Here is a 27,023-nt window from a genome sequence, read left to right as displayed (position 1 = left end):
GGCAGAATGCCAGTAAAATGGAGTCTATTTTCTGAAACTGTCCCCTGAGTCAGACTGCCCCTCGTGTCAGTCTCCTGGAGTCAACTGTCAACCTCCTGCCACTTTGTGATCGTTCCCCTTTCTGGTTGGTGCTAACCACCCTCCCTACTGCCTCCTTCATTCCCCAAATGTGACCACGGCAGAACCGCTTCCATCCCTTCCGATCCCAAAGTTAGCTTTGGAACATTTACTGAATGTTCTGTCTTTCTGACTAGACCAACTAGATGTTGGATGAAATAAAGAGACGCTGTCTTCATGCGATTCTATTACATTATATACATTATCTGATTAGTAGACAGCCAATGAAATCAACTGGACCATAATGGGTTTAATTAATGAAATAATTAGATCACAGTTGGGTTCAAGTTTTTGACGGACAGAATTTCTGTTTTCAAAAACCTAAAACTGTGTATTAGTATTATGGGTTGGAACCATTAACAAATACAAAAAGTATTCCAGGGCTAACACATATTCTGACAGTGAACTACCTAGGCATACCATTTGATAAGAACAGCCATTAAAATCAATTGCTGTCGTCTAATTACTCAGTTGGTGTATACTGTGTGACAGGTGTTAGGAGTTGCTATTGTTACTATCAGAACTGCCCAGAATATTCTAATAACTGGACACTCAATAAAAAATAGGAAGAGGTTACCTTCTGGTTTCTGTTACCTGGTCTAAGACTGTGGAGGGACTGCACTGTAGTTTACTACAGTTTACTGGGGTTTACTGGGGGGGATATGATCTGACTTATTTCATAGCCCACACTGTGAAATAAGGAACTTCAGTAAACAGCAGATCTAGCCCAGACTATCAGCCAGGAGATAAGTGTATTGCCTGTGTTGGAAAGACATGCCATGCATTTTACATCTCAAAATCATGCTTTATTTAGAACCATGGCGATAAGACTCAGTTCTATCGTTCTGGTGGTTTCCTAATTCATTTCATCCTTCAACAAAAATGAGAAGATTTTAAGCAACAGTCATAAAAATACAGAATAAATATCGAAGTACTGAATTCAGAGAGTTCTTATTGGCATTGCCTGGAAGCTCTCTGAGCCTAAAAATGCAAAGAGGTCACTCAGCTTTTCCTGCCAATTTTTGGAAGTAAAGCTCTTCTTTGTGGAAATAAAATCAAATAATTTAAAGTAATCCATGTGACAACACTGCAGCATACAAATAAATTGTGATCTCCAATCCGTGCCTGTGCGTATGCCTACACAGAGTTTTGATATTAACGGCATACATTTGGATGGAAAAGCTTTACCCAATTTATACTTTGCCAAGAAACACTGCAGCCTATTTTCGTTGCCTATTATTTTGTTATCTCTGATGATGGGTTTCTAAATGTCAGATCATGGCCATGTAACAAGCCGCAAGGCAAATACACATATCTGCATATAAACAACAAGGAGCACATTGTACATGTTAAGGCAACGGAAACATTACTCAGTGGAAGATAAGACAAGCGTTCACTGGCAAATCAATGTACTCATTATAGAACTATCAATAATACTCTACCTTTCCTTCGGTACATGGAAGTCATTTCGAGTGCCACATTTCTGACTTAGCAGAGGTTTTCCATGGTAATACTCAGCCTGGATCTTGTAGCGTGCTGCTTTTTGTTTATTTAAATCAGACTGTGGATAGGACTTTCACATCCTGAGTTCCACCAGTGAGGTAATATGAAACAAGTAATCAAATATTTGAAGCTAATTCAATATGTCCCCGGCAAAAAGGGCAGTTGCATAATTGAATTTGGATTTGTTCACTAATCATTCTGTATGCCAAGATTGATATCTGAAGTAGGAAGATATCAGGTCTACAAAATATTTGAATGAGTCCATCATTATTACTTCCACTTCCATTATTACAGCCATTCTCTGCTCCTAATTTGACTAGGTGTAGGCTTCTTTCCACTTCCTTTCTTCTAAAACAAATACAAAGAAATGTCTCTGATATACCTTCTAGGTGCCTGGCATTCTAAAATTTCTCCTGGAACTAAATATTTAGAAGGAAAAATATCACTACCAATGTCCTGAAAAGAGAATTGGACAGACTACGTAATTACATATTTTGAATCATATAAATAAATTACAGGCGTGAAAACATCAAACACATTCAGAACAGTGATTGTTACCACCTTGTTTGTTCTTATTAGCATTTATATCCTCAACCACGTTGCAACCTAAGGATAAAGACCATTCCTAATTTTATTCCCCTGTGCAATCACAGTGCCTAAAACATCCTCAAACATTTTTTTAAATTCATTTATTTTATTTATTTATTATTTTTGACTGCGTTGGGTCTTCGTTGCTGTGCATGGGCTTTCTCTAGTTGCGGCGAGCCGGCTACTCTTTGTTGCGGTGCACAGGCTTCTCACTGCAGTGGCTTCTCTTGTTGCAGAGCACTGGCTCTAGGTGCGTGGGCTTCAGTAGTTGTGGTTCGCGGGCTCTAGAGCACAGGCTCAGTAGTTGTGGCGCACGGGCCTAGGTGCTCCGTGGCATATGGGATCTTCCTGGACCAGGACTCGAACCCGTGTCCCCTGCATTGGCAGGCGGGTTCTTAACCACTGCACCACCCAAGAAGCCCTAACATTTCTTAAATGAATGAAAGAATGTGAAAAAATACAGGGATGCATGCCTGAATGAATGATCACAAGGAAATGGTTGCTGCATTAGCATTTCTTAGTTCCTCAATGCTAGAGTTTAGTAGCTATGTAATCCTGGGCAGTGACTTACCCTCTCTAATGACTGGTCTCTTCATTTGTGTAATTTGAATATTAATTATTCTTACTTCAGTAAAGTGTTAAGAGGATTAAATGAGATAATCCCTATCTCATTAAATGAGATAATCCAGAATGTGTTTAGCATTCTGCCTGGCATATAATAAGTATTCAATAAATACCTCTTTTTCTTCTCAGGTAACTAACTTATTCTGATAGAATGGACATAACTAATCACGACTGCTTAACGTTGAACTATTGAGAAGTGTGTTTACAAAAGAATAATATCAGTGAGAAAAATGGGGCAAGGATTCAGGAGCAACTGATGAAAACCAACACAGACCTTTTAAAAAAAGAAGTTCTAAGAATTATTCAAAAGCATGAGCAAAAGGGAATAAAGTCCTGACCAAAATTGGCTAATCAAATTCAGAAATAGGGAAAATCATAGAAAGAAGACAACTGGATGCAAATTATACAAACAAATGAGTGATGGCATAAGATCTGAATAACGAGATAGCACTGAACTCCACCATGTTAACGACAATATCATAAATGAGATAGACATTTGTGATGAATTATCAGTAGACTGTGATAGAAGACAAGAAAAACAGTACTGTCTCCAGACTTCATGGGAAGTAAAAGGCTCGAATCATCACGTCAGCAGGATTTTAAACGAGCCTTGATAACCACGTAAGTATTTACGCTAATCGAAGTTTCCAGAGGATCAGTTTTAAGCCACTGGGGAAAACATTTTTAAAGAATGAAGTGACACTGATATTAATGTGTAGTAGGTTTCAAAGACTGATAGGAATGAGCCCTTATTAAAAATTTCATTGCAAAATTTTAATAATGAAATACATACCCAATATGAAATTTACATGGTTTTCACATATTTATTTCAAAACAGATACAACCTCTTCCTATGGCACTTTCTATATTTAATGTTTGGATTTTTAAAATTGGTACTCACATTTTCTGTTGGGGGCGTTCAGACTGCCTCTAGGAATTTCAGCTGCCTGTGCATCTTCCGGGCCTTTCTATTTTAAATTAAAAAATAAAATATGAATAATAAGCAATAGTCATCATTTTATCGAAAACTGAGACATGTAGAGTTATGTTGATTTTATCAAAAGACATTTTGATCCTCTGGAGTATATCAGAACTTTTCAATTTCATAGACAAACACAGAAGGTAGAGCCAAGAGTCTGCAAGCGTGTTTTCCCCACTATCTACATGTAGATGGAAATAGCACTCTTACATAGCTCAGAGTCTTCCATAGAGAGCTGGAGGCTACTTAGATAGTCTGTAATTCATTATTAAATTATGGAAGCCTTTATGAAACCCAAGCCGTAGGAAAAAAAAATGATTCTTGATTCTTGACCTCAGTTGGCCCTGCTCCTGTACAGTAAGTAGACTGTGGATCTAGAATTTCTTCTGATCTTTAAGTAGATTGTGGAGAAGAAACCATTGCAAACCCAACACTTCATTTCATTCATCGTAGCATAAGATGCTGTTTCTGTGGTGTTTCCAGTCAGGAAAAAAAAACAAAAAACTTGCTAAGAAAGGAGATCAACAAACTTACAAAAGAATACAATTTAAAAAGATTTTTCATCCTTTCACACGACACGAAGGTGAGATTTTGTAATTGACTTCTACAAGTTGAGATGATATGATTTTATTTCAGAGACTGACTCATGGTTCAATTTCAGGAAAGACACTTTCCCTCCCTAGGCCTAAGATTCTTGTTCTATTGTGTGAAAAGAATACTTCTTATCTGTCTATGGAACATGTCCTTTTAGAAGCATATTCCTATCACCCCAAATTGTGGAAACTTTGAGACAAATTTAATGTGAGACATAGGCCTTTTTTTTAACGTAAACAGAGAAAGTAAACTTAACATTCACATGTTAGAGTAACAGCAGTTATTCAAAAGATGTAACGATAAGCTATTTTTGGAGAAGGGTGGCTGAGAAGGTAGGATTGGAAGAGGTAGACAGGTCTCTTGCCTGAAATTGGTGGATCTAGAAACAAAAGAAAAATGTGGGGTTTTTAAAAAATTATGTTATATCAAAGCCTGATTAAGATCAAAAGACTATTAAAAGACAGGACTTCAGATATTTATTCCAGGATTTTTTTTTCCAAAAAGCTATATATTGTCACAGTATGTAAAGGAATTTAGAGGCAAATATCTAAAACTCCTTTGATGACTGGAAAGATTTGTGAGTTCCTCTTCCTTAAAAAATTTCCTTAAAAAGCAGGAAATTAGGGGCTTCCCTGGTGGCGCACTGGTTGAGAGTCTGCCTGCCGATGCAGGGGACGCGGGTTCGTGCCCCGGTCCGGGAAGATCACACATGCCGCGGAGCAGCTGGGCCCGTGAGCCATGGCCGCTGAGCCTGCGTGTCCGGAGCCTGTGCTCCGCAACGGGAGAGGCCACGACAGTGAGAGGCCCGCGTACCGCAAAAAAACAAACAACAAAAAAACTAGGAAATTCAAAATGTATATCTCAGAAATAACTAAAAAAAACCCCCAAAAAACAGGAAATTGGACCCATCAAACAATCCTAAAAGTTCAAATTATTTCTATTTCTCTTTAGGTTGATCTTACAGCTTAAATAACAAAACAAACGGTGAGTATACTATTAGTCAGCTAGAGTAGTCAAATCGTTCTAAACTCATTGAATTAACATCCGAGATGTGCTTGTATCTTGGGGCTCTGGACCCTTCATTCACACAGAAGAAATGAGGTCAGCATTAAAGTGATTTAAAAACTAATCTCAGCCTGAAGTTATCTGCTTTCAAACCACATGTGACGTATCTAAACAATAAACACAATAAGGCTTTTGTAAAGAAATATTTTTTGTTCACATCCCTGAGTTAGCTCTAGCTCTGCAATCTACTGCCAGACACTTGTATTTTGCCAGGTTAATGTGTCAGGAATAGCTTACTTCTCTCTACTCAGGAATCTACTCTTGAACTGTAACCCCCTCCCCCAAGGCCATGGCTATAGGAGGCATGTTTTCTAACTATGTTATATATTTTCATATTTTTCAGGTCCCTTTATTTATGACTTTAAGAATTAAAATGGGAATATTGTTTTGAACCTGACTGGAGGTTGTGTTTTGAGAACTCACACGGAAGATCTTTGTTGTGGAAAACTCAGTGTAACAGAAGGCACTTACTATGAGACATCTCCGCGGACAGAATCACTTCTCTCCTACATTACGAAATGAACCCTCCACTCTTACGTCCTCTAACTAACTCCTTGCTCAACATTTATTTGGCCTCACCTAGTCATGACTAAGGATTTCTCAGACCGGAGAAACCTCAAGGTCGGCTGGTTTATGAAAACTGGTAAAGGGAGTGATTAAGGATATGTTTATTATGTCAATCTGATCCACGTGTGTTTCAAAGAGGTGCGGAGAGCAGTGACTTGAATCTGTGGAAAATGCATTTTACCCCTGAAAACAGCTTTCAGGTGTTTGGCAAAGTTTTCCAAATAGGATTTATCATGATCAAGACTAGGCAAATCGGAGTGGATTCTATTAATACTTATCTAGCCTACTGATTCTCATCTATTTATCAAGGAATAAAGGAAAGAAGGTAAGCAAATCAGTAGAATACTTCAGGTCAGTAACCTACCAACTGGATAGTTGAAGCAGATTTGCCTCTGTCTGACTGGTCACTTAATTCAGTGTTGAACGCAAGATGGCGGGAATGTCCCGTATGCCCATTAACCAGTGACATGCCCTGCTGGATGAGGATGGTTTAAAATTAGTGCTGAAGCCAGAAGAACACAGGTGTAGCCTCTGTCAATTCCACAGCTCTATTTAATATTTCGCTTATTGGCCAAAGGGGTGGATGACACCAAAAGGGTACCAGGAGAATTTCATCAGGATAAATACTTGCTAAAATGAATGTTTTAGGGCATAGGGCTGCCCTAAAACATCATGCATAGTCTAAATGCTTTAAGAATGCAACCGCAAATTTGGGGTTAGCAGATGCAAACTAATATATATATATAGTATGGATAAACAACAAGGTCCTACTGTATAGCACAGGAAACTGTATTCAGTACCCTGTGATAAACCATAATGGAAAAGAACATGAAAAAGAATACATGTATGTATAACTGAGTTACTTTGCTGTACAGCAGAAGTTAATACAACATTGTAAATCAATTATTCTTCAATAAAAAAAAAGAATGCAACCTCAAAAATTCTAGTCATGATTTACAAAGGCATGAACGGTGGTAATTTTATATTGTCTTTTTATTTACTGCAAAATTAAATTGTGAGCTCTTTCTGATGGAGATACCAAAAGGATGATCATTGAAACTGTACTGTACCCTATAACGACTAAATGAATATCTCCAGAAAGATATTCACCAATTAAAGTACTTGTAGCTTCTAAAATACCCACACTCCTTTTCTTTTACACAATATCATGAATCTTAAAATTATGTTCTTAAAACTCATTTTAAGTTCCCTGACAAGTCCAAGGACCATCTGAAAAAAATATAATTTTTGAATGTTCAGAATTTATTTCACTCATTTCCACCTGGTTACATTTCTAATTATTATGCATAAGTTGATATGTTGGCTTTCTGAATTAGTTTTTCCAGTCCATGAATGCTAGTCTATTGTGTATAAATGGGGATCTTATTATTGTCTTTAATGCTTATTTAGATTAGAAACTCCTTTTGTGGAGGTTCAGTTCCTAAATTTTTAGAGAAAGTGGGATTCCTAAGTTTTTAAGAAAGTGTTGGGATTGAAACTGTCATTCCTAATTCCTGAATTACTATAGTACCCCAGCTTGGGCCCCAGGCCAAAGAACAACCCTGATTCATTAAAACAGAAAAAATTTCTACAGAATTTTGTTTAAAATCTATTTATTGTGAAAAGTTTCAAATATACAAAAAAGCTAAAAGACCTGTGATGTCAACACTCAGATATTAACTCCCTAGATCCTACCATTGACATTTTATTACACCTATTTTATCACCCATCTATCTATCTACCATCCTTCTATCCATCCATAAACCACCTTATTTTTGATGCATGAAATAAAATTTTAGAATAAATTTAGGGAGGATAATAAGCAACAAGTGCTGATATTTTGAAAGACAGTAGTCTTTTAAAAGACTTTTAAAAGACAGTATACCAAAATGTTCATTGCAGCTCTATTTACAACAGCCAGGACGTGGAAGCAGCCTAAGTGTCCATCGAGAGATGAATGGATAAAGAAGATGTGGCACATATATACAATGGAATATTACTCAGCCATAAAAGGAAATGAAATTGAGTTATTTGTAGTGAGGTGGATGGACCTAGAGTCTGTCATACAGAGTGAAGTAAGTCATAAAGAGAAAAACAAATACTTTATGCTAACACATATATATGGAAACTAAAAAAAAAAATGGTTCTGAAAAACCTAAGGGCAGGACAGGAATAAAGATGCAGACGTAGAGAATGGACCTGAGGATGCAGGGAGGGGGAAGGGTAAGCTGGGACGAAGTGAGAGAGTGGCATGGACATATATACACTACCAAACGTAAAATAGATAGCTAGTGGGAAGCAGCCGCATAGCACAGGGAGATCAGCTCAGTGCTTCGTGACCACCTAGAGGGGTGGGATAGGGAGGGTGGGAGGGGATATGGGAATATATGTATACATATAGCTGATTCACTTTGTTATAAAGCAGAAACTAACACACCATTGTAAAGCAGTTATACTCCAATAAAGACGTTTAAAAAGAAATACCAAGAGCATCAGTTACTCAAGGAAAATGACTATAACATATATTGCTTCTGCTTATACCTACAAGACCTAATTAATAGAAATTAACAAAGGCTTGTTTTCCGAGTAAAAAAAAATATAGTAGTGTTTGCTTGTTTAAAAGTTTGTTTAAAAGTCTTTTAAAAGATAGTAGTGTTTGCCCTGAGTACAAGCATTTTACAGTATGTGAATGGGAAGAAAATCAGGGAATAAGTAGAAAACCATGAAGACTGCAGAATCCCAGGACTTTGTAGGGAAAGTTTATTTTAGTCTCCTGGAGTTTTTTGCTTGTTTGTTTGTTTGTTTGTTTACAAGCATTTATGTTTTTAACTACCCACAAAACTGTTCATCTATTTTCTTATAGGGTAACATATAAGAGCAAAAAGAAACAAAATCTAAAAATAAGCCACACTGCATTTTACATTTCATCATATATGTAGAAATTGATCAAATGCAGACACAGTGAAAGCAATTATTCAAGCTGAAAAAAAGATTTGCTGGAATTCCCACTCCTGAGCCTCTTGTTTGCATACTTTTAAATGTCCTTAAGATAGAAAACGATGCATAATTTTCGGAATTTTCAAAGTTTTTGTTTGCTTGTTAATTTGTTTTGCGTTAAGAAAGATACCCAAAACACAGATTGGTAGCTAGGCCTTTAAACCCCTTCATTCTCAGACATGAAATATTCTCCTCTTTCTAAACTAGCCAGGGAGGTCAAAAAGGAGGCTGTAATAAGTATAGTAATGGGCCAGCAACAGATGTTTGAAAAATTAATAACCATGCTTATAGGGAAGCTCTCAGTCAGAACGATCTGTGTGTCCTAGAAAGCGGAGTCCCATCCCTTAAATGGACAACCTCATGAAGATGTTAATTACTTTTGAACAAGTATTTCTGAAATAAAAGACAAATATCATGAAGCCCTAACATAAAAGATAAATAAAATTTAAAATATACCTCGGCACTTGGTGATACAAGAAGAATAAAACATTTTTCTATTAAGAAAAATCCATGGATGCCTCCAATTAATCCCAACAGTTTCCAAATATGGCCCTTGTTTTCATGGAAATGTCCAAACTCTGAGGCTTCCTGCTCATGTAAACCAAGAACCTAAAAAGAAAAGAGATGGAAAGAAATAACTTTTGATGACTTAAATATTATTTAGTAGGTCCACTGTTGAAAATATATTCAATTTCCATTCTGGGGAACCCCATGACAACACCTGAATTCATTCAAAGCCCAGTTTGCTTTTAGATGTATGAATACTTCCACTATATGATTTAATCATGGCCAAATAAGATGTGAAAAAAGAGAGCTTTGAAAAGCTGCTGCTAGTGAGTAGACGAAAGCCTAAGCTTATTTCAGCAAGTGGCCTAAATTCTCCTACATTCTCAGTCCTTTAGCTGAATTTTTTTCCAGTTCAATCCATCCCAATTTGCACAGCAATGCTTTATAACAAATCAATATTTTGTATATCCAAAACAAATATAAAGATACATTTCATCCAGGGTTTATTCTCCCCATGCCCCATAGCAATTAAAGAAAACTTTTAATAAATGTTCAAATAAGTAAGAAATCCACCTGAAGGACTTTTTCCATTGAGCACATCCTGTATGCCCAGCAATACTGTCAGCTCTCCGGGACACAAAAGGATACTAGAAAAGCATTAGGAATTTTCCTCTCGTTGACTCATCCCACTGCTTGTCTCAGCCATTTGCTGACCTCATGATTTCTTGTGAGCTAGTAAATCAGAATGTATCATATTCCCTCCCCAGGAGAAGACAGTTTGGGAAATATTGTGGTTTCAATATTTAGGATATTACTAACCATTAAATTTAGAAAAGAAAAAAATTATATGTGTATATGTTCATAAAAATAGTGTATAGATATTTATGTACATATGCATATACATATCGATACATATGTACACATGTGTGAGTGTATGTATGGATCTCCATATACACATTGAGTGTATGGACATAACTAAAGACATATACAGGTTAGTCCACTTTTTCTTTTGGTAAAGACTTAAAAGGACAGGCACCTAATATTTGGAATTACCATTATGTCACAAAACAGAGGATGTTGTCATGTCAGAAAAGAAAACAGAGGAAAACCTCACAATCTCAGAATCAAATGTACATCTTCAAGTTGAATCAATGCAGCTAGTTAAAAGAGGAAATCGTGACAGTGGGATTTTTCTCATTTCTGTGCAGACCTTTAAACACTGGCCGTGCATCGCATTCAGGAACCACTGATTTTTCTAGCTTTCCACCACACCTGTACAGCATCTATCTTCCTCTTCCCAATAACTTATGTCCTCCTCTCTTTCCTCAAGTAAAGCAACTGCCTTCTAAGTGAAACCCAGCTAAGTTTCCCTCTGTAAATATGTCTCTGGAGGGTCGGTGGACAGTCCCACTCCCCACAGCGTCCACCCCTGCTGCCTTGGGCTGTGTACTCTCCCACTCGGGGAGACCCAGGCAGCCTTAAGATCCTGTTGCTATTTCCCAGGATCCTGGGCAATGAACAGCTCTGCACCCACTGCAGTGACCTAGAAACAGGCTTCGGCCACCGCCTCAAACCACTAAGCCCTGAAATATTTCCTGAAAATTAGATTATACGGGAAATTAAAACTAATAATGGCTTGTTTCATTTCTCCAATGCTCACTTTGCAACTTTCAGAACACGTAATAATTTTTGAGCCTCTAAGCAACAAGAGGGACCCTGCAGGAAATTGCTAGAGGCTTGTGGAAATTTTTAACATCTCAGACTTTGTGAGACGTGGGGGAAATCACTGGCTCAGCATTACCCATCATGAGAGATTTCAGGAGGAATACATAACCTCATCTGAAGACCCTTCTCCCTGAACTCTTCTGCATCTCTGGTTCTAATCCTTTCATCTCTGACAAATGAGCCTCTGAAAACTTCAGCAAAGAGCCAGCTTCCTGGAGACTGCATGTTTCTTAAAGGAAATCTAGATGCTAATAGTTGGGCAAGAGAGAAATTCATTTTGATGGTTCAAACGAAGAGAGGTTAATGGTGGTGCTATGACAGAGGTGTGGGCAGGTGTCAAGGGTATGAACGAGGGATAATGAGACACCCGGAAACCGGCAACCCCAGGGAACCATTATCACTCTCAAGGCTGAAAGGGCAAAGGGCGGAAATAACTGAAGCTCAATTACTGAAGCTCCATGGGAGACGAAGTTAGGGAGGAGGCCTCCTGCAGGAGGTGTATTACTGCCTGTAATCAGCCGCTTCTAGAGCTAGTGCTGGAGGGAGGGAGTGGGGAAGAGATACCCCCTGCCACTCTCTCCTCCTGCCCTGGCTTTTCTGTTGTGCACCCACTGGGGGAACTCAAACAACAATCCAGCCTGCAAGAGAGCTGAGGGGGTGCAATCTTCAGGGGCTGAGAAGAGCAGAGCATGGATCTGATGAGGGCTGGGGGCCACCGGAGAAAAACCAGTACATCTTATAGCCCATTCGTTTTTATTTATAGATACGTACACTTCCTGAATTTTTGTTAATAGGAATCCATATCTGATCACGTATTTTTAAATTTCAAAAGTAAGAATAACCTGGTGGATCTAATGATTAATCATCTCTTTTCTCCTACAAGGGCTCTGGGGAAATAATACTGATTATCACAGAAAACACTGGCCACTGTATCTATGCATCCACGTCACTGTGAAACTCTGCATAAACACCTCCAGTGGCACAAAGTAAAGAGAAATTAGAAACACTCCATCTGAAACGGAAAATAGCCACTTACCTGAGGAATCAGATGGAGCAGAGCATCCCCAGAAAGTGTCCCAACAGCCAGACCCACAAACAGCTGTAAAATGAGCCGATAGCTCTCCTCGCAGCAGTGGAAAAGGGTCAGGGTCGTCCCGAGCATGGAGCCCAGCGTGAGCAACGTCACTGCCATGGTGCTGTAGCCATATTCTGAGCCAAAGAGGAGATTACAAAACAGTCAGAGCCCCGATGAGGGCCTCTGCCAGTGAACATGCTAGAAGAATCCAGCCTATACTATAACCGATAGGGATACAAAATTGTTTTGTGAGTGCTATATTGGGTAAAAGGTTTCAAGGCTTTAATTTGTAAGGAAAAGAATGAAAAGGCTTTCTCCAAATTACTCCGTGGCTTTGAAGTTATCCTGACTACCCCTTAGGAAAAAATCACCCTAGCAAGCAAGGAGCTAGCTTACCTCCTACCCACAAAGAAAATAATTTCTCTCACTTTAAACTACAACCTCTATTGACAGACACTGGTAATATTTGTCATTTAATTTCATTTAAACATTTTGAAGGCAAGGAAGCAAGGTTACAGAAGGAGCATATAGTTTGGGCCATTGTAGATCAATATCTGTGGACAAAATGAGTACTTTCTCACAAAAATTCTCAAAATTATTTGTAGTGTCAGAAGTGTTTATTATTCTCAGTGACTAAAACGAGCGATTGCATTGGTAAAAACGGATCAGTCAATGTGTAATGGATGATAATATAAATTTGGACAGGCTACCTTTTGGATTATTGCAATAAGTGTTTATAACCCCTAAAATTTATTCTGTATTTCTAAGCTTCTCGATTTTTTAAATGTTCAGAAAGTGCAATTTTTTACAATTATTCAAACAGAAACAAATATGTAGGAGGGGAGAAGAAATAAAAGGGTAAAGGAAGAAAGAGAAAGAGAAAGATTAAGAGAAAGAAATGGCTTTCAGAGTCAAGTATATATGATTTGGGAATAAAGAGTATTCACCCACCATTTTCCTTTGGTTGCAGATATCCAGAGCGAATACTCTGTTTCAACTTAGAAGTTACTAATTTCAGGCCAAATGGTTTGTAAACAAGGAAGGTAGGTAATTACAAAATTAAACCATCATTTCCTTTCGTGACTACAGACAGATAACAAAATCAAACAGTTTCAGCTATCATACTATTGCACTTAAAGCCCATTGTGGATTTTAATAAATTCCCATCTTAAAAGGTGTTATAATTGAAGATGTTGCACCCTCATCATTCTTGTACCTTTCTGGGACAGTCATTCTCCACAGTAGGTCATGTTAATGACACTAGCTGGTAAGATGACAATAGGCTTGTGATGTGAAGAGGACCCTTATCGAATTACAAGCTCTAAATTATACAGAGATCGAACATTAAAATAAAGTTGGTAGTATACTCAGAGGAGGCAAAAAACTTTCACACTTCGATTTTTCCCACTCTCACCGCTACTCCTTCGCTGCTAGGAAATCTACAAAACGGCTGTTGTTCAACAGATACAGAGTTTCAGTTTTGCAAGACGAGGCATTTCTAGAGATCTGTTGCAGAGCAATGTGAAAATACTTAATACTACCGAACCGTACACTTGAAAGGGTTGAGATGGTAAAGTGCAAGTATTTTTTACGACATTTAACAAACATAACAGGAATAGACTGGAATGATCATACACCTGCCTAGAGGTTTTATTTTGCTCTAACTTAATACCTATGTTGTTAAAAAATCCCTAGAGATGTTTAACCAAGTTTCACATCCCATTCTTCCACAAACAGACTCTCAGTGGGCAAGTGATTCTTCTTGACTAACAGGTAAATTAAAGACATTTGAAGTTTAACGTGAGCACCTGGGTGCCTAATGAAGTTCAAAGTTGCCACATTTTTATGGTGGCTACAAAAGATAAGAAAATGTCAGGAACTCAACAAGGACAAATCAGGGGCTGACATTTCCCAGGCAAAAGGCAAAGTTTCAAGTTCTTTAATTCTTCTACTCTCCCCATTGTCCTGAGGGCAGCTGCAGTGCGGTTTTGGAAGAGAAAGGATGTTTCACTCCTTCGGAGCTTGTAAATCTTTCTTGACTGGAGTCAGATTTGATATAAATCTTTCCCATCCTTACAACAGAACTGGACCTACCAACTAAATTCTTAACCAATCCTGAGCAGCATCTTTGAGCAGGTCTGAAACGATTTCTACACGGCCATAGCATTCTTTCCTGGAAATTCAATTGAAGGTGGTGCTTAGAGGTTGCGTTTCAGCATACTGAACACTGTGTTCTTAATAACGTCTCCCTGTGTCGTCCTCTCTTTAACGTCTTACATTCCTGTAATTTCAAAAGGCCAACAACACAAACCTTTCTCTTTAGTTATATGATGCAACATTTTAAATTGAGGACGGTGCTGTTTTTCTAGGTTCTTTAGTGAGTATGACTTGTTTGGATTTTTCTCAGGAAGACTATTTCCTAGAAGGGTCTAGAAGTTAATTAAAAAGGGAATTAAGCTTTTTTCATGGATCTTCAGTCCAAAACCCTGTTTCCAATTGGCCTGTATAACCAGACCCTGTGCCAGGGAGGTGTCTGGTTAATACAGATCCATTTTTGAGCCATCACTGACCACAAGGTGTTGAATTATTTAGCTGCTCACTTTTAATGAAGCTATTTTTCCTCTCAGTGAACGTGGGGTTTTAGATATATAGACCTGGCATGTTTTTGTTCACAATCTTCAAATGAATCACTCGATGTAGGATCCATTATGAGTTAGAAATAAGTAACTGAACAATTCTGCTATGATGGGCATTGCAGACTACCTCAAAGAGAAAGAAAAGCAGTTCTGAAAAATATGTAAGGCCCTCAGATCAATGGTAATTTTTTTTTTTTTTGCGGTACGCTGGCCTCTCACTGCTGTGGCCTCTCCCGTTGCGGAGCACAGGCTCCGGACGCGCAGGCTCCGCGGCCATGGCTCACGGGCCCAGCCGCTCTGCGGCATGTGGGATCTTCCCGGACCGGGGCACGAACCCGCGTCCCCTGCATCGGCAGGCGGACTCTCAACCACTGCGCCACCAGGGAAGCCCGGTAATATTTTTAATACAGTTAAATGTCATATTTTTACTATCCATCATAGATGCTTTTAGGCCACCATTTTTTTTCTTTTGACTTTTCAATGTCAGGTGCTTTAAATTTCCAGAATGCATCTTTGTGCGCATCAGCCCACTGGAACTTCACTGGTATATACTGTGAAGTCTTAAAGTAGTGTTCACCTACTGCAGTGACGTTATGGGTCACAGGTGAGCGTGAATATTGATCCTTTCGCTTCCTGGGGCCGCCAGCCACAACCGGGAGGCTGGCACCTCCTTGCACTGGTCACCTCCATCCCAGAACAGCCTCTTTGGTTTACCCCAACGTGCCTTCATTTTTACTGTGTGCCATAGTGTGGAAATGGATAGGAAGCCCTGTACTATCACTGCTTCCCACTGTGCAGAGAAAGAGACGGGCTTGGGATATAAAGAGATTGCTGAAGATCACAGAGTTGGCTGGGGAAGGAAGGCATGACTCAGCTCTGCATTTCTGATCCCAACCCCGATGCCCTTTCTCATATACCAGGCCACCTCTCAACTATGGACTTTGAACTTGGTCCACGCTTGAGTCAAATACAGGGGACAAACTTGAGTTATATTAAGTTATACACAAAATATAAAATATTCGTTGAGAGGCAGTATAGCATAGGTGGTTAAAAACAGCTTGTCTGGGTTTGAATCCCAGCTCTATCACTTACCAGCCGCGTGTCCGTGGGCAAGTCACTTAACTTCTATGTGCTTCAGTTTCCTCATCTCTAAAGTGAGGATAATAATAATAATTTCTAGCTGGTAGCCCTGCGTGAGGACTCGATGAGCTGACCAATGTAAGATGCTTAGAGCGGTGCCTGGTATATGGTACGTATCCTTCACTCACCATCATTATCGCATACACTGTGTGCATTAGCTCTCCGAGGGAAGAACCAGAACTTACTCTCCGGAGCGGGGGGTGCCAGCTTTGCTTGTTGGTCCTGGGGAAGCTGGCAAGAGCAGCTCAGCAATTGCTGGATGATTCCTGGACTCATTTGCTTAAAGTCCTCCTTAGAAATGGCTGAAAGCTTGTTCTGTAGAAATATCTCCACGAATTGTCCAGCAGAGAAGCAAGTCTGTAGGAGGAAGAGCAGACACTGTTACCATCCTCAGCACTGAACCAAATTCCCCATCGACTACCATTCTTAAGGAGTCAGAACTGAGTGGAAGGGTTCAAGTCAACCCTTCCACACGAAGCCATTACTAGGTGAGTCTCCCTGAAGCCTTTTGTCCATAAATAATTCCCCAGGATTATCTTTCACCTCTGATTAAAGCAGCTATATCTCACTTTCATTCTGAGTATTATATAGCAGGAGTTTTGCACACTTTTTTCTTTCCTGAAGAGATGCACCGTGTTTTACAATGTGTTGGAGAGCGTTCTAACCAGCAGCCTAAGGAAACCTTGAGGGGGGATGGCTTTGTGTCATTAACAAAGCTAAGACTTCACAGGATAAACAGGAGCTCTGAGGTAATGAGGTCACCGTCTTTAACATTCTCTGATTTAGCAAGCCTTTGTAGGCAACATGCATTTTCAAAAGCAATAAAAGTGAAGTCAATATTTTAAAAAGTGAATGCTGTGTCAACTTGCTGGTATGTAAACACTGAACGATATGGCTAACTCTGCCCCTTGACAGCCTTCTACCACAAAAACAACTGAAATCACTGTTATTGCCTACTGATTTCACTAATTTTTATCTAGATCTTTGTGATTTTTTTCATATTGTATAGGGATATCTATGAGATAAGAAGTAGAAACAGACAACAAATGAAATGGGTCTCTCAAAATTGCCTCAAAGCATCTGTCCATTTCAGAAGTGTTAAGGGCTGACGTTTTGTGCATCAAAAATTACACTGAAAAGTTTTCATATGTGGATGAGAAGGGTGTATAGTTTCGCTAGCACAAATGCGTGTCTTCTACTGAAATAAGACCCCAATGCAAGATCAGTGTGATCTTTAGTTACAGTAAGGTATCTTTAAAAAAGTCAGTGATGTATACAAGGATTGTCTGATCTGCCATGCTGTAGGAAGTAGGGATTTTAAGCAAAGGCACATGGCTAATCAGAAAATCATGACACATTTGCTGGATTCTCCCCCACAAAAATCCTTTGGGATGATTCCAAGGGTTAAAAAGCTTTATCTTCATTGGGAGATGTTTGGTTGCATGGAACAGGACCTACTCAAACCAGCAGACACCAAGGGGAGGATGCATGAAGCTTACAGAGGATGTCTGAGATGGGAAGGACAGCCACATTTCAAGAGGAACTGAACCGGAAGCTGGAAAATTAGAACCAATGACTTTCCTCTGTCTCTTTGGGGCTTAGTATTTTCTTCTTTCTGTTTCCCTCTGCAGACATCTACTTCCTTTCAAAATCTGGTCTTCTCTCTTTAATAAACACATGGCCATATAAGCCCTGACCCTAAGGTGACCTTTCCATCCAAGAACCCAAGATTGCATTGAGTCTGCAAATCCTGACAGATCCGATTGGCTCAGCAAAGCTATAGATGGGTTTTCTTGGTCAAATACCCGTTCGATTCCATCAATTTTGCCCCCGAGACAGGAGGTGGGACCATGCTCGTCAAACACGGCTTCTGGACCCAGCACTGTGGGTGAGAAAGCCATTTCTCAGAAGGGGACTGGGCAAGAACTCCAAAAGTTTTCTACTGCAAGAAGCAGCAGCAGAAAGCTAAACTTGTGATTTTTTTTCCCTTTATCAAAACAATTTACACCAAAGACAACAGTCTCTTTTGTATCATTTATTAATCATGGAATAGAATTACTTCATCATTAAAAATACTGGCAACAATAAAGGGAAACTAACAACAAGCTTCTGATAATGAATCCTTCGTAATAAACATTCTCATTGAAAAATGCCTGCCTGGGAAGTAAGAGAGTGGAAAGATAAACATGAAAAGAATGCCATGCATCTTCCCGCAGTTCACTGTCAAGGAACTGAATAGTTTCTAGTTTTAGAATACCTTCTCATAGAGTAAGGTTATTCTATTATAAGCTTCTATGCCCTTGATATTTACTTGCTGTTCCTGTACTATTTAGGTTATTGTTGCATTACACTTCTTCTGAAATCACTAACACAAATGTCCTTAAAGGGGATTCATTATATCCTATAAAATTTTGGTAGACAAAATGTTTTTAATGAAGAAGAAAATAGAATGGAAATGTAGATTATCCCGTCAATAACCTTTGAAATAGCTTTAGTCCTTCACATAAAATTTCAACATACTTGTACACTCGTGTTGACATCATCAGATTCCTGTGGAAACTTTACAAACACATTCTCAAGTGTTGCTTCTGGAACTTTAGTTTTGAGAATCCCTTGGAGGGCTTGTTAAAAGACAGGGTGATGAACTCCACAGTTGCAGGGTATAATTCGGTAGCTTCTTGGGTGGGACCTGAGAATTTCCATTTCCAACAAGGTCCCAGGTGCTGCCGTTACAGCTGGTGCGGGGACAACACTTTGAGGACCACCGGCCTAAACAATGTAGGCAGGATCTCCAGATCTAGCCTCTTACCTTAGGGTCCCCTCAAAAGTCACAAAGGAAGTGACGTGTTGGAACAGCGAAGAACTGAGAAAGAGGCTGTTTGTTTGTCTTGCAGAATCAGCACAGAAAATGATTATTACCGTTCTTAGAAGATACACGCCTTAAGCAGGTAACACCTACATTTTGAGAAATAACCTTCGTTCTTTATGCAAATAGGGTCTCCATCAGACAAATGGGTTCCCTTCTAAGAGCCGGCCCTGAAGAAACGTTTAAAGAGACTTCACAAATAAGGATTGATATAGGCGTCAACTCTTGTTACCTCCAGTTGAATACAATAAGTGTGAGTTTGAAAGAATCAGCTTTAATTGATGCGTTTGATATGTGGCCTAATTAATAGAAATTCGCTTTTTAAAATATATCGTAGCAAAAATACGTGATAATGCCTGATCATTCATAACTTACAGGAACGACCTTTACTGTTGCTAGAAATATTCAAGGAATTTTGCTCTTTTAAAATACAGATTGCGCTCAATAGGAATGTTAACTCATCCAAGATATAAATAACAAAAATAGTTTTATTTCTTTAAACCAACACTTCTCAAACAGCATAGCTGTTCAGAGCACAGAATATGCCGTCAGACAACCGACGTATATACCTCAGTTTCTGTGAACTTAAGCAACTACTTATTCGCCCCGTGCCTCAATTTCCTGATCTGTAGGATGCAATCATATAACCTAACTTCATACCGCTGTTGTAATGATTGCATGGAGAATGCAGGTGAAACTGTGCAGTCTCTAATACATAGTATTAATTTCCTCATTAAATGTAAGCCATCATCATGGAATATCAATTTTTCAAGAGTTTAAATAAGAAGGGCAGGGAAGGTTTCTGTGTGTAACAGAGTCTGAAAAATGCTTGATCCAATAAGATAAAGCATTTTATTTACTAAAGGACCTCCCCAGACACATGGATAGGCTACAGTGCAACATACGTCTTCAGTATTTCCCCGTCAGATCTGACCACAGCGCCCCTTTGCAAGAATTAGCTAGGTAGACTAGTGGACGTACTTCGGAACACAACTTTAGGAAATAAGAATATGAACGTGTTTATAGGCTCACATATCACCTTTTCTCAAAAACCTTCTCAGTGCTACCTCCTATACCAATATTTCTCTGTTGCTCACAATCCAAAGTAATCTCTTCATAATCTAATCCAACTTTAAAGTGTTCATTCATCACTGTAAGTTTCTGTATAATGTCTATATCCTCCCACTACCCTGTTAGCTCCATAGAAGCCGTGCCTATTTGTGTTATCTATCCCTGTGGCCCGTGATGGTGACTAGCACATAGTAAATGCTCACAGGTTTGCTGAATGAATTATTCCTGCATTCAGTATGGACCCAGTGGAGGAAAGAGTAATATGTATCATTCTCCTAAATATCCTGACCTCAAGTTTATGTCTATAGAGACCCACTTGTAAAAAGAAAAAACCCTGCCCACACTGTGGAAATAGAATATTTTTACATTTAAGGAAATCTACATTATCCTTTAACTTTTCAACAACTCTTAGAGAATGTTCACAGCTACTTCCTTTGACGATAGCAAATGATGGTACAAGAGGAATAACGACAATACCTGATCCCAGGAAACTGGACTGTCATCTGATTCTGGGTCCTCGGGTACAGATAGATTAGGATAGGCCCAATCATGGATTGTTAGGTTGTTTTGTTTCCTTTGAAGTTGATGGATTCTATCTTTTCTGATACAGGTATTTTTAGTCCAGAGAGTGTTGAGGAGCTGGTCTAGTTCTAGAAATTTCATACAAAATCTAGTGTCACATAAAGACAGGCCAGTTTCAGAATAATCACAATTTCACACGGCCACAGCATAGATATTTACTAAGTAAATTTCTAAGTTCTAATGAAAAGCCAAGGTTTTACTCTGAACAAGAATAGAGAGCATTTAGGGACTTCTCTGGTGGTCCAGTGGTTAAGACTCTGTGCTTCCAATACAGAGGGTACAGGTTCAATCCCTGGTCAGGGAACTAAGATCTCACATGCTGCACGGCATGGCCAAAAAAAAAAAAAAAAGAATAAAGAGTATTTATACTTCACATGGTAATGATTCTCTCACAAGATCTTGAGATCTTAGGGCTGAACCGTGATGAAATGAGCAATTCCAAAAATGGAGTGCCTTCTAGTAAGTCAACTAATTCTTTTTCTAGGTGTTCCCTATAAAAATGTAAACAAAAGATGAAACTGATTTAATCCTTAGAAAATTTATTCCCTTTAGGCACTATACATCCTTAGTAGATTAACTATAACTTTAATGTAAAGTCAATCTAACCATTTTCCTCTTCAGTGTTTAATGCAGGAAAGAAACAGGAACTGAAAAGCAGCTGAGATTACTGGGACAAAAGAGACTTTGTTTTCTAATGCTACTGTGATATAGTTGTCAGTTTAAAGACTGCAGTTTAGTTTCCCTTGGTACAGCTGTAGCCTTAAAAAATGACTGATACAGAGAACAATTGAATATTATGGTGAATTTCTTGGGATTTATTCATCTTTCTACTTGTGAAAAAAATACCTCTGGTGTTTTCCTAAATGTTACCATCAGTAGTAGGAGAACTGCAAACTAGAATTACTACAATATTTTATTTTAAATGGCCAGTTTCAACAACAAAAAAAAAAAAAAGAGAGAGAGAGAGAGAGAGAGAGAGAGAGAGAGAGAGAGAGACCTGCAAAGAAATGGAAAAGTGTGACTCAGAGTCAGGGAAAAAAGCAGTCAATAAATATGTATCTGAGTATTCCCAGATGTTGGATTTACCATATGAAGAGTTCAAAGCAGTCATTATAAGTATCTTCAAGGAACTAAAGAGAATAATATTTGAGAAATTAAAGGAAAGTATGACAATAATAAATTAACAAATAGCAATTTTCAATCAGGAGATCAAAACTATGTAAAAGTCTAAATGGAAATTCTGGAGTAGAAGAACAGAATAAATGAAGGAAAAATTCACTAGAGGAGTGCAACAGCATATTGAGATGGTAGAAGAAAGAACTGCTGAATATGGCGATACATTAATAGAAATAATCTAATCTGAAGAACAAAGAGAAAAAGAAAGAACAAGTCTCAGAAACCTGTGGGAACCAGCAAATATACTGACCTATATGTAGTGAGTCACTTGGAGAGAAGAAGGAGAAAGAAGTAGAGAAAGATACTGGAGAAAATAATGGCTAAAAACTTTCTGAATTTGATGTAAAGCCTTAATCTACAATGTTCAAAAAATTCATCAGAGGGAATTCCCTGGTGATCCAGTGGCTAGGACTCCATGCTCTCACTGTCAAGGTCCCAGGTTGGGGAAATAATATGGGGCATGGTCAAAAAACAAACAAACAAAACAAAACAAAACAAAACAAAAAGAAGCTCATCAGACATCAAGTAGAATAAATATAAAAGATCCAAACCCAGACATAGTCAAACAGTTGAAAGTCAAAGACAAAGATATATCTTGAAAGCAGTGATGGAAAAATGACTCATCACATACCAGGGAGCATTGATACAATCAATAGCTGACTTCCCATCTGAAAAATAGAGGCCAGAAAGTAGTGGAATAAGTTGTTCAAAATGCTGAACGAAAGAACTATCAATTAGGGATTTAATACCCAGCAGAACAACCCTTCCAAAATGAAGGTGAGGAAGCAACCTAGGTGTCCATCGACAGATGAATGGCTAAAGAAGATGTGGCACATATATATACACTGGAATATTACTCAGCCATAAAAAGAAATGAAACTGAGTTATTTGTAGTGAGGTGGATGGACCTAGAATCTGTCATACAGAGTGAAGTGAGTCAGAAAGAGAAAAACAAATACTGTATGCTAACACATATATATGGAATCTAAAAAAAAAAAAAAAAAGGTTCTGAAGAACGTAGGGGCAGGACAGGAATAAAGATGCAGACGTAGAGAATAGACTTGAGGACACTGGGAGGGGGAAGGGTAAGCTGGGATGAAGTGAGAGAGTGGCATGGACATATATACACTACTAAATGTAGAATAGATAGCTAGTGGGAAGCAGCCGCGTAGCACAGGGAGATCAGCTCGGTGCTTTGTGACCACCTAGAGGGGTGGGATAGGGAGGGTGGGAGGGAGACACAAGAGGGAGGGGATATGGGGATTTATGTATACATATAGCTGATTCACTTTGTTATACAGCAGAAACAACACACCATTGTAAAGCAATTATACTCCAATAAAGATGTTAAAAAATAATATAAATAATAAATGAATTTAAAAAATGAAGGTGAAATAAAATTATTCTCAGAGAAACATGAATGGAGAATTCATTGGTACCAGAACTGTCTTACAAGAAACACTAGATGAAGTTATTTAAGCTGAAAAGAAATGATCTGAATGGTAAGTCAAGTCCACAGGAAGAAATGAAGAGTACTAGAAATGTAAATATGTGGGTTAATATAAAAGACTATAAATATATTTCTTTATCATTGTTCTCTCGACTCAGTGAGGAAACAAACTTTTCTTTCAAAGTCTAAAATATGATAAGGGTACAGACCATTCTCAAAATATTTACCATTATATCGGGGTTATTAAGCAATGTAATTAGATGACAAAGAAAAGACACACACGAATTGAAAAAGAAGAGGCAAAACTGTCTGAAAACGCTAAAAAATTAGGGCAAAATAAAATGAAAGATTTAATCATGGAACAGGTTATAAAATTAATCTAAAAAAAAATCACTAACCTTCACATAGACAAAGACCAGTTAGAAGCTGTAATGAAAGAGAGGACCCCAGGTAAGAGAGCCAAAAGAAAAGTTAAATGCCTAGGTATAAATGTACCAGGAAATGTCTAAAACCTATGTGAGGGAAATAATAAAACACTCCACAAAAGCACACATGTAGATATGCACAAATAGAAACACTATGGGATATAGAAATGCAACATCTTATAAATATCATTCCTAAGTTATTTTATAATTATTTTGCAATTATAATAAAATTATCACAGGGTTATTTTTTCCCAGAGCTTGACAGTTAGGTGATATTGGTTAGGAAGAGTGAACAAGCCAGGAAGACCCTGAAAAGAAGAGCAATGAAGAAGGCTAGCTCTATCGGAAATTAAAATATACTATAAAGCCACTATAAGTAAAACAGTACAGTACTGGCACATGGATAGACAAGTGGGCCAATAGAACAGAATGGAAAACAGAAATAGACCTGACTGCATTTATCATTTTATTATATAAAAGAAGCATCTCAAACCAGTGGAGGAAATAATTTCCACTGCATTTTAAATAAGAAGTATAAAGAAAACTGCATAGTCGTATAGAGGAAATAAACTGGATCTAATCCTCACAACATGCACCAGAATTAATCCTAAATGGATCAGAAATGCAAGCATACAAGTACTAGAAGAAAACACGAGTAACTTCTTCTATAACCTGGGAATGTGGGAAACTTTCTCAACTCTAACTCAAAATCCAAAAGCAATAAGAGAAGTTTGATTAATCGGTTTATATAAAGATAAAAAATATTTGGAGAAACAATTATCCCAGCTTAGGCAGAAAATGTACAAGAGGAACCTGGAATATTTTATACTGGAGAGCAAGGGAGATATAAAATGTGTTAAGGGTTTTGACAAAAGGACTTACAGCCACCTTGAATAAGATTCCACTTGTCAAAGAGGGAACGATCTGAGTATCAAAAGGATAATAATGACAATAGATTGAGAGATAAGAAATCATAATGATATAGAAAGAAAAGCTCACTGTTCCTTGAGGATGCAAGGAAACTATGTTATTATTTTGTAAAGTGGTAAATTAAAGAATCAAGAGTTTATCCTTACTTTCCTTTAAGAACCTCAATAAAATGAAATTGCGGTGAGGGAAAGATTTTCCACTATAGAATTATTACACTGAAACATGAAGAAGAACTGAGAGAATCAGAAGATCACCACTGTGTAAGCCCCAAACAACTGATCAATCTAGGCAATGACCATCAATAGCTTATAACTTCTCAGAGAGACAACCAGATGTTATGTGCTGCCGATGGAAGATACCAACGATCAGACTGTAGCCCCAAATAAATAAACAACATAAAACGAATCAAACCTCTACTATAAAAATCAATATACATGAAACACGTTGCATAGAAACACATGTAAGGGACCTCCTTGGTGGTGCAGTGGTTAAGAATCTGCCTGCCAATGCAGGAGACACGGGTTCGAGCCCTGGTCCGGGAAGATCCCACATGCCATGGAACAACTAAGCCTGTGGCAACAACTACTGAAGCCCGCCTGCCACAACTACTGAACCCGCGTGCCTAAAGTCCATGCTCTTCAACAAGAGAAGCCACCAAAATGAGAAGCCCATGCATGGCAACAAACAGTAGCCCCCACTCACTGCAGCTAGAGAAAGCCCGCGCACAGCAACGAAGACCCAGGGCAGCCAAAAATAAATTAATTAATTAAAAAAAAAGAAACACATGTAAAATGAGTAGGAATGCAATCAGCAAAATCCAGATGGGATAAATGATCCCTTTTTGTTTTTTTCAACAAAAAATTTGCAACAAAATAGAATGCAGGGGAAGGACATGACACCTATCAAAAGTAAACCGTCAGAGACATACCAACAATTCACATTTTATGGACCTTATTTACATCCTGATTCAATAAAAACTAAAAATATTTTTTAAAAAGCAGAAAAATGTGAACATGGAGGAAATTTTTATGATATTAAAGGAATCATTTGTTTTTTTTAGCAGTGATATTTGTAATAGATGCTTTTAAAAAAATCCTCCTCTTGGGCTTCCCTGGTGGCGCAGTGGTTGGGAGTCCGCCAGCCGATGCAGGGGACGCGGGTTCGTGCCCCGGTCCAGGAGGATCCCACATGCCGCAGAGCGGCTGGGCCCGTGAGCCATGGCCGCTGAGCCTGCGCGTCCGGAGCCTGTGCTCCGCGGCGGGAGAGGTCACAGCAGTGAGAGGCCCGCGTACCGCAAAAAAAAAAAATCCTCCTCTTTTAGAGATTCATACAGAAATATGTACAGGTTGATTGCTTCCAAGTAATCAAGTGATTGGGAGAGGAGGCAGACAAACATAAGATTATCCAATTGCTGTTAATTGTTAAGGCTGGGGACTGTGTACATGGGGGTACACTATTTTATTGTTTCTACTTTTTATGTTTAACAATCTCTATAATAAAAACATTACAAAAAATTTAAAATACCATACTTTTTTCCCCCTCTGGCCCAAAATACAATTAGTATCAGTAGAGCCCCAGCTCAGAGGCAGTCATTAGCAAAAAATGCCTTGGGGCCTCTGGAAGAAGCATCTAATTGCACGGGGATGGGATGGAATTCTGACTTCTCAAATGCAAACGCGGCCGCTTTGTGCCAAGTGGGTGATACTGAACACCTCTCACAAACAATTATTTTAGTTTTTTTATCCAGGGTCCATGATGGTCAATATCTAGACAACTTGCCTTGATCTTACAGTACAGCTTGCTCTAACTCTATTCTGTATTCTGGTCTGATGGCTCTTCCTATTGCAAGGGGCATACATTTTTACTTGAAAAGGGAAATCATTCCATTCCTTCGGTTGATATGCAAACTGTCCCGCTAAAACTCAATCACTCAAAATCTGAATTTAGCAATTCCTGTTTGCTACATCAAAATCATTCTCAGCGTAGCATGCTTTCCCCCGGCCTATTTCCTAGTGATGACATCTAGGTAACGTGATTGAATTATACTTCAACTTTCATCTTAATAAAGATTTCTTTCTCTCGTTTCTTAAAGCAAAGACACACGAATTGCAGAAAGACACAACTGTCGTTCAGTGGGTTAGACAAACAAGTCAGAGAAAGTTCTGCATGGAATTGTATGACTCCTAGCTCTTGATCCCTTTCAGAGTTAGAAGATTTATCTAGATCATGAGGGTGTTGCTGGTACCTTGGAAAATTTGTATTTCTCTTCTATGTTGTGACTTCCCAAGAGGAAGAATGTGACCTTGGTGTGTGTGCAAAGCAGGGCATTCTGATGCAGATGAAAAAATAAGTCATTTCACTCTTAATGTCAAGTACAAAGAAATGCGTGAAACACACATTCTGATT

At 38.5% G+C, this 27,023-nt stretch overlaps 1 protein-coding gene across 3 annotated transcripts in view; it reads right to left on the bottom strand.

The window, feature by feature from the left end:
• Positions 1 to 27,023, bottom strand: part of SLC39A12 (solute carrier family 39 member 12) — a 69,354-nt gene that overhangs the window by 26,464 nt on the left and 15,867 nt on the right. The window contains exons 4-9 of one of the 3 annotated variants that reach the window (XM_065871584.1): positions 20,532 to 20,704; positions 16,303 to 16,474; positions 12,303 to 12,475; positions 9,491 to 9,643; positions 6,402 to 6,512; positions 3,734 to 3,800 (exon numbers count right to left, since the gene is read on the bottom strand). In XM_065871584.1, coding sequence (XP_065727656.1) covers positions 3,734 to 3,800; positions 6,402 to 6,512; positions 9,491 to 9,643; positions 12,303 to 12,475; positions 16,303 to 16,474; positions 20,532 to 20,704 — 849 coding nt within the window. The remainder of the gene's footprint in view (positions 1 to 3,733; positions 3,801 to 6,401; positions 6,513 to 9,490; positions 9,644 to 12,302; positions 12,476 to 16,302; positions 16,475 to 20,531; positions 20,705 to 27,023) is intronic. The other 2 variants (XM_065871585.1, XM_065871586.1) reach the window with 2 other exon arrangements.

Source organism: Phocoena phocoena, chromosome 2 (assembly GCF_963924675.1).
Source record: "Phocoena phocoena chromosome 2, mPhoPho1.1, whole genome shotgun sequence".
Lineage (NCBI taxonomy): Eukaryota > Metazoa > Chordata > Mammalia > Artiodactyla > Phocoenidae > Phocoena > Phocoena phocoena.
This window is presented reverse-complemented; position numbering and strand designations above follow the sequence as displayed.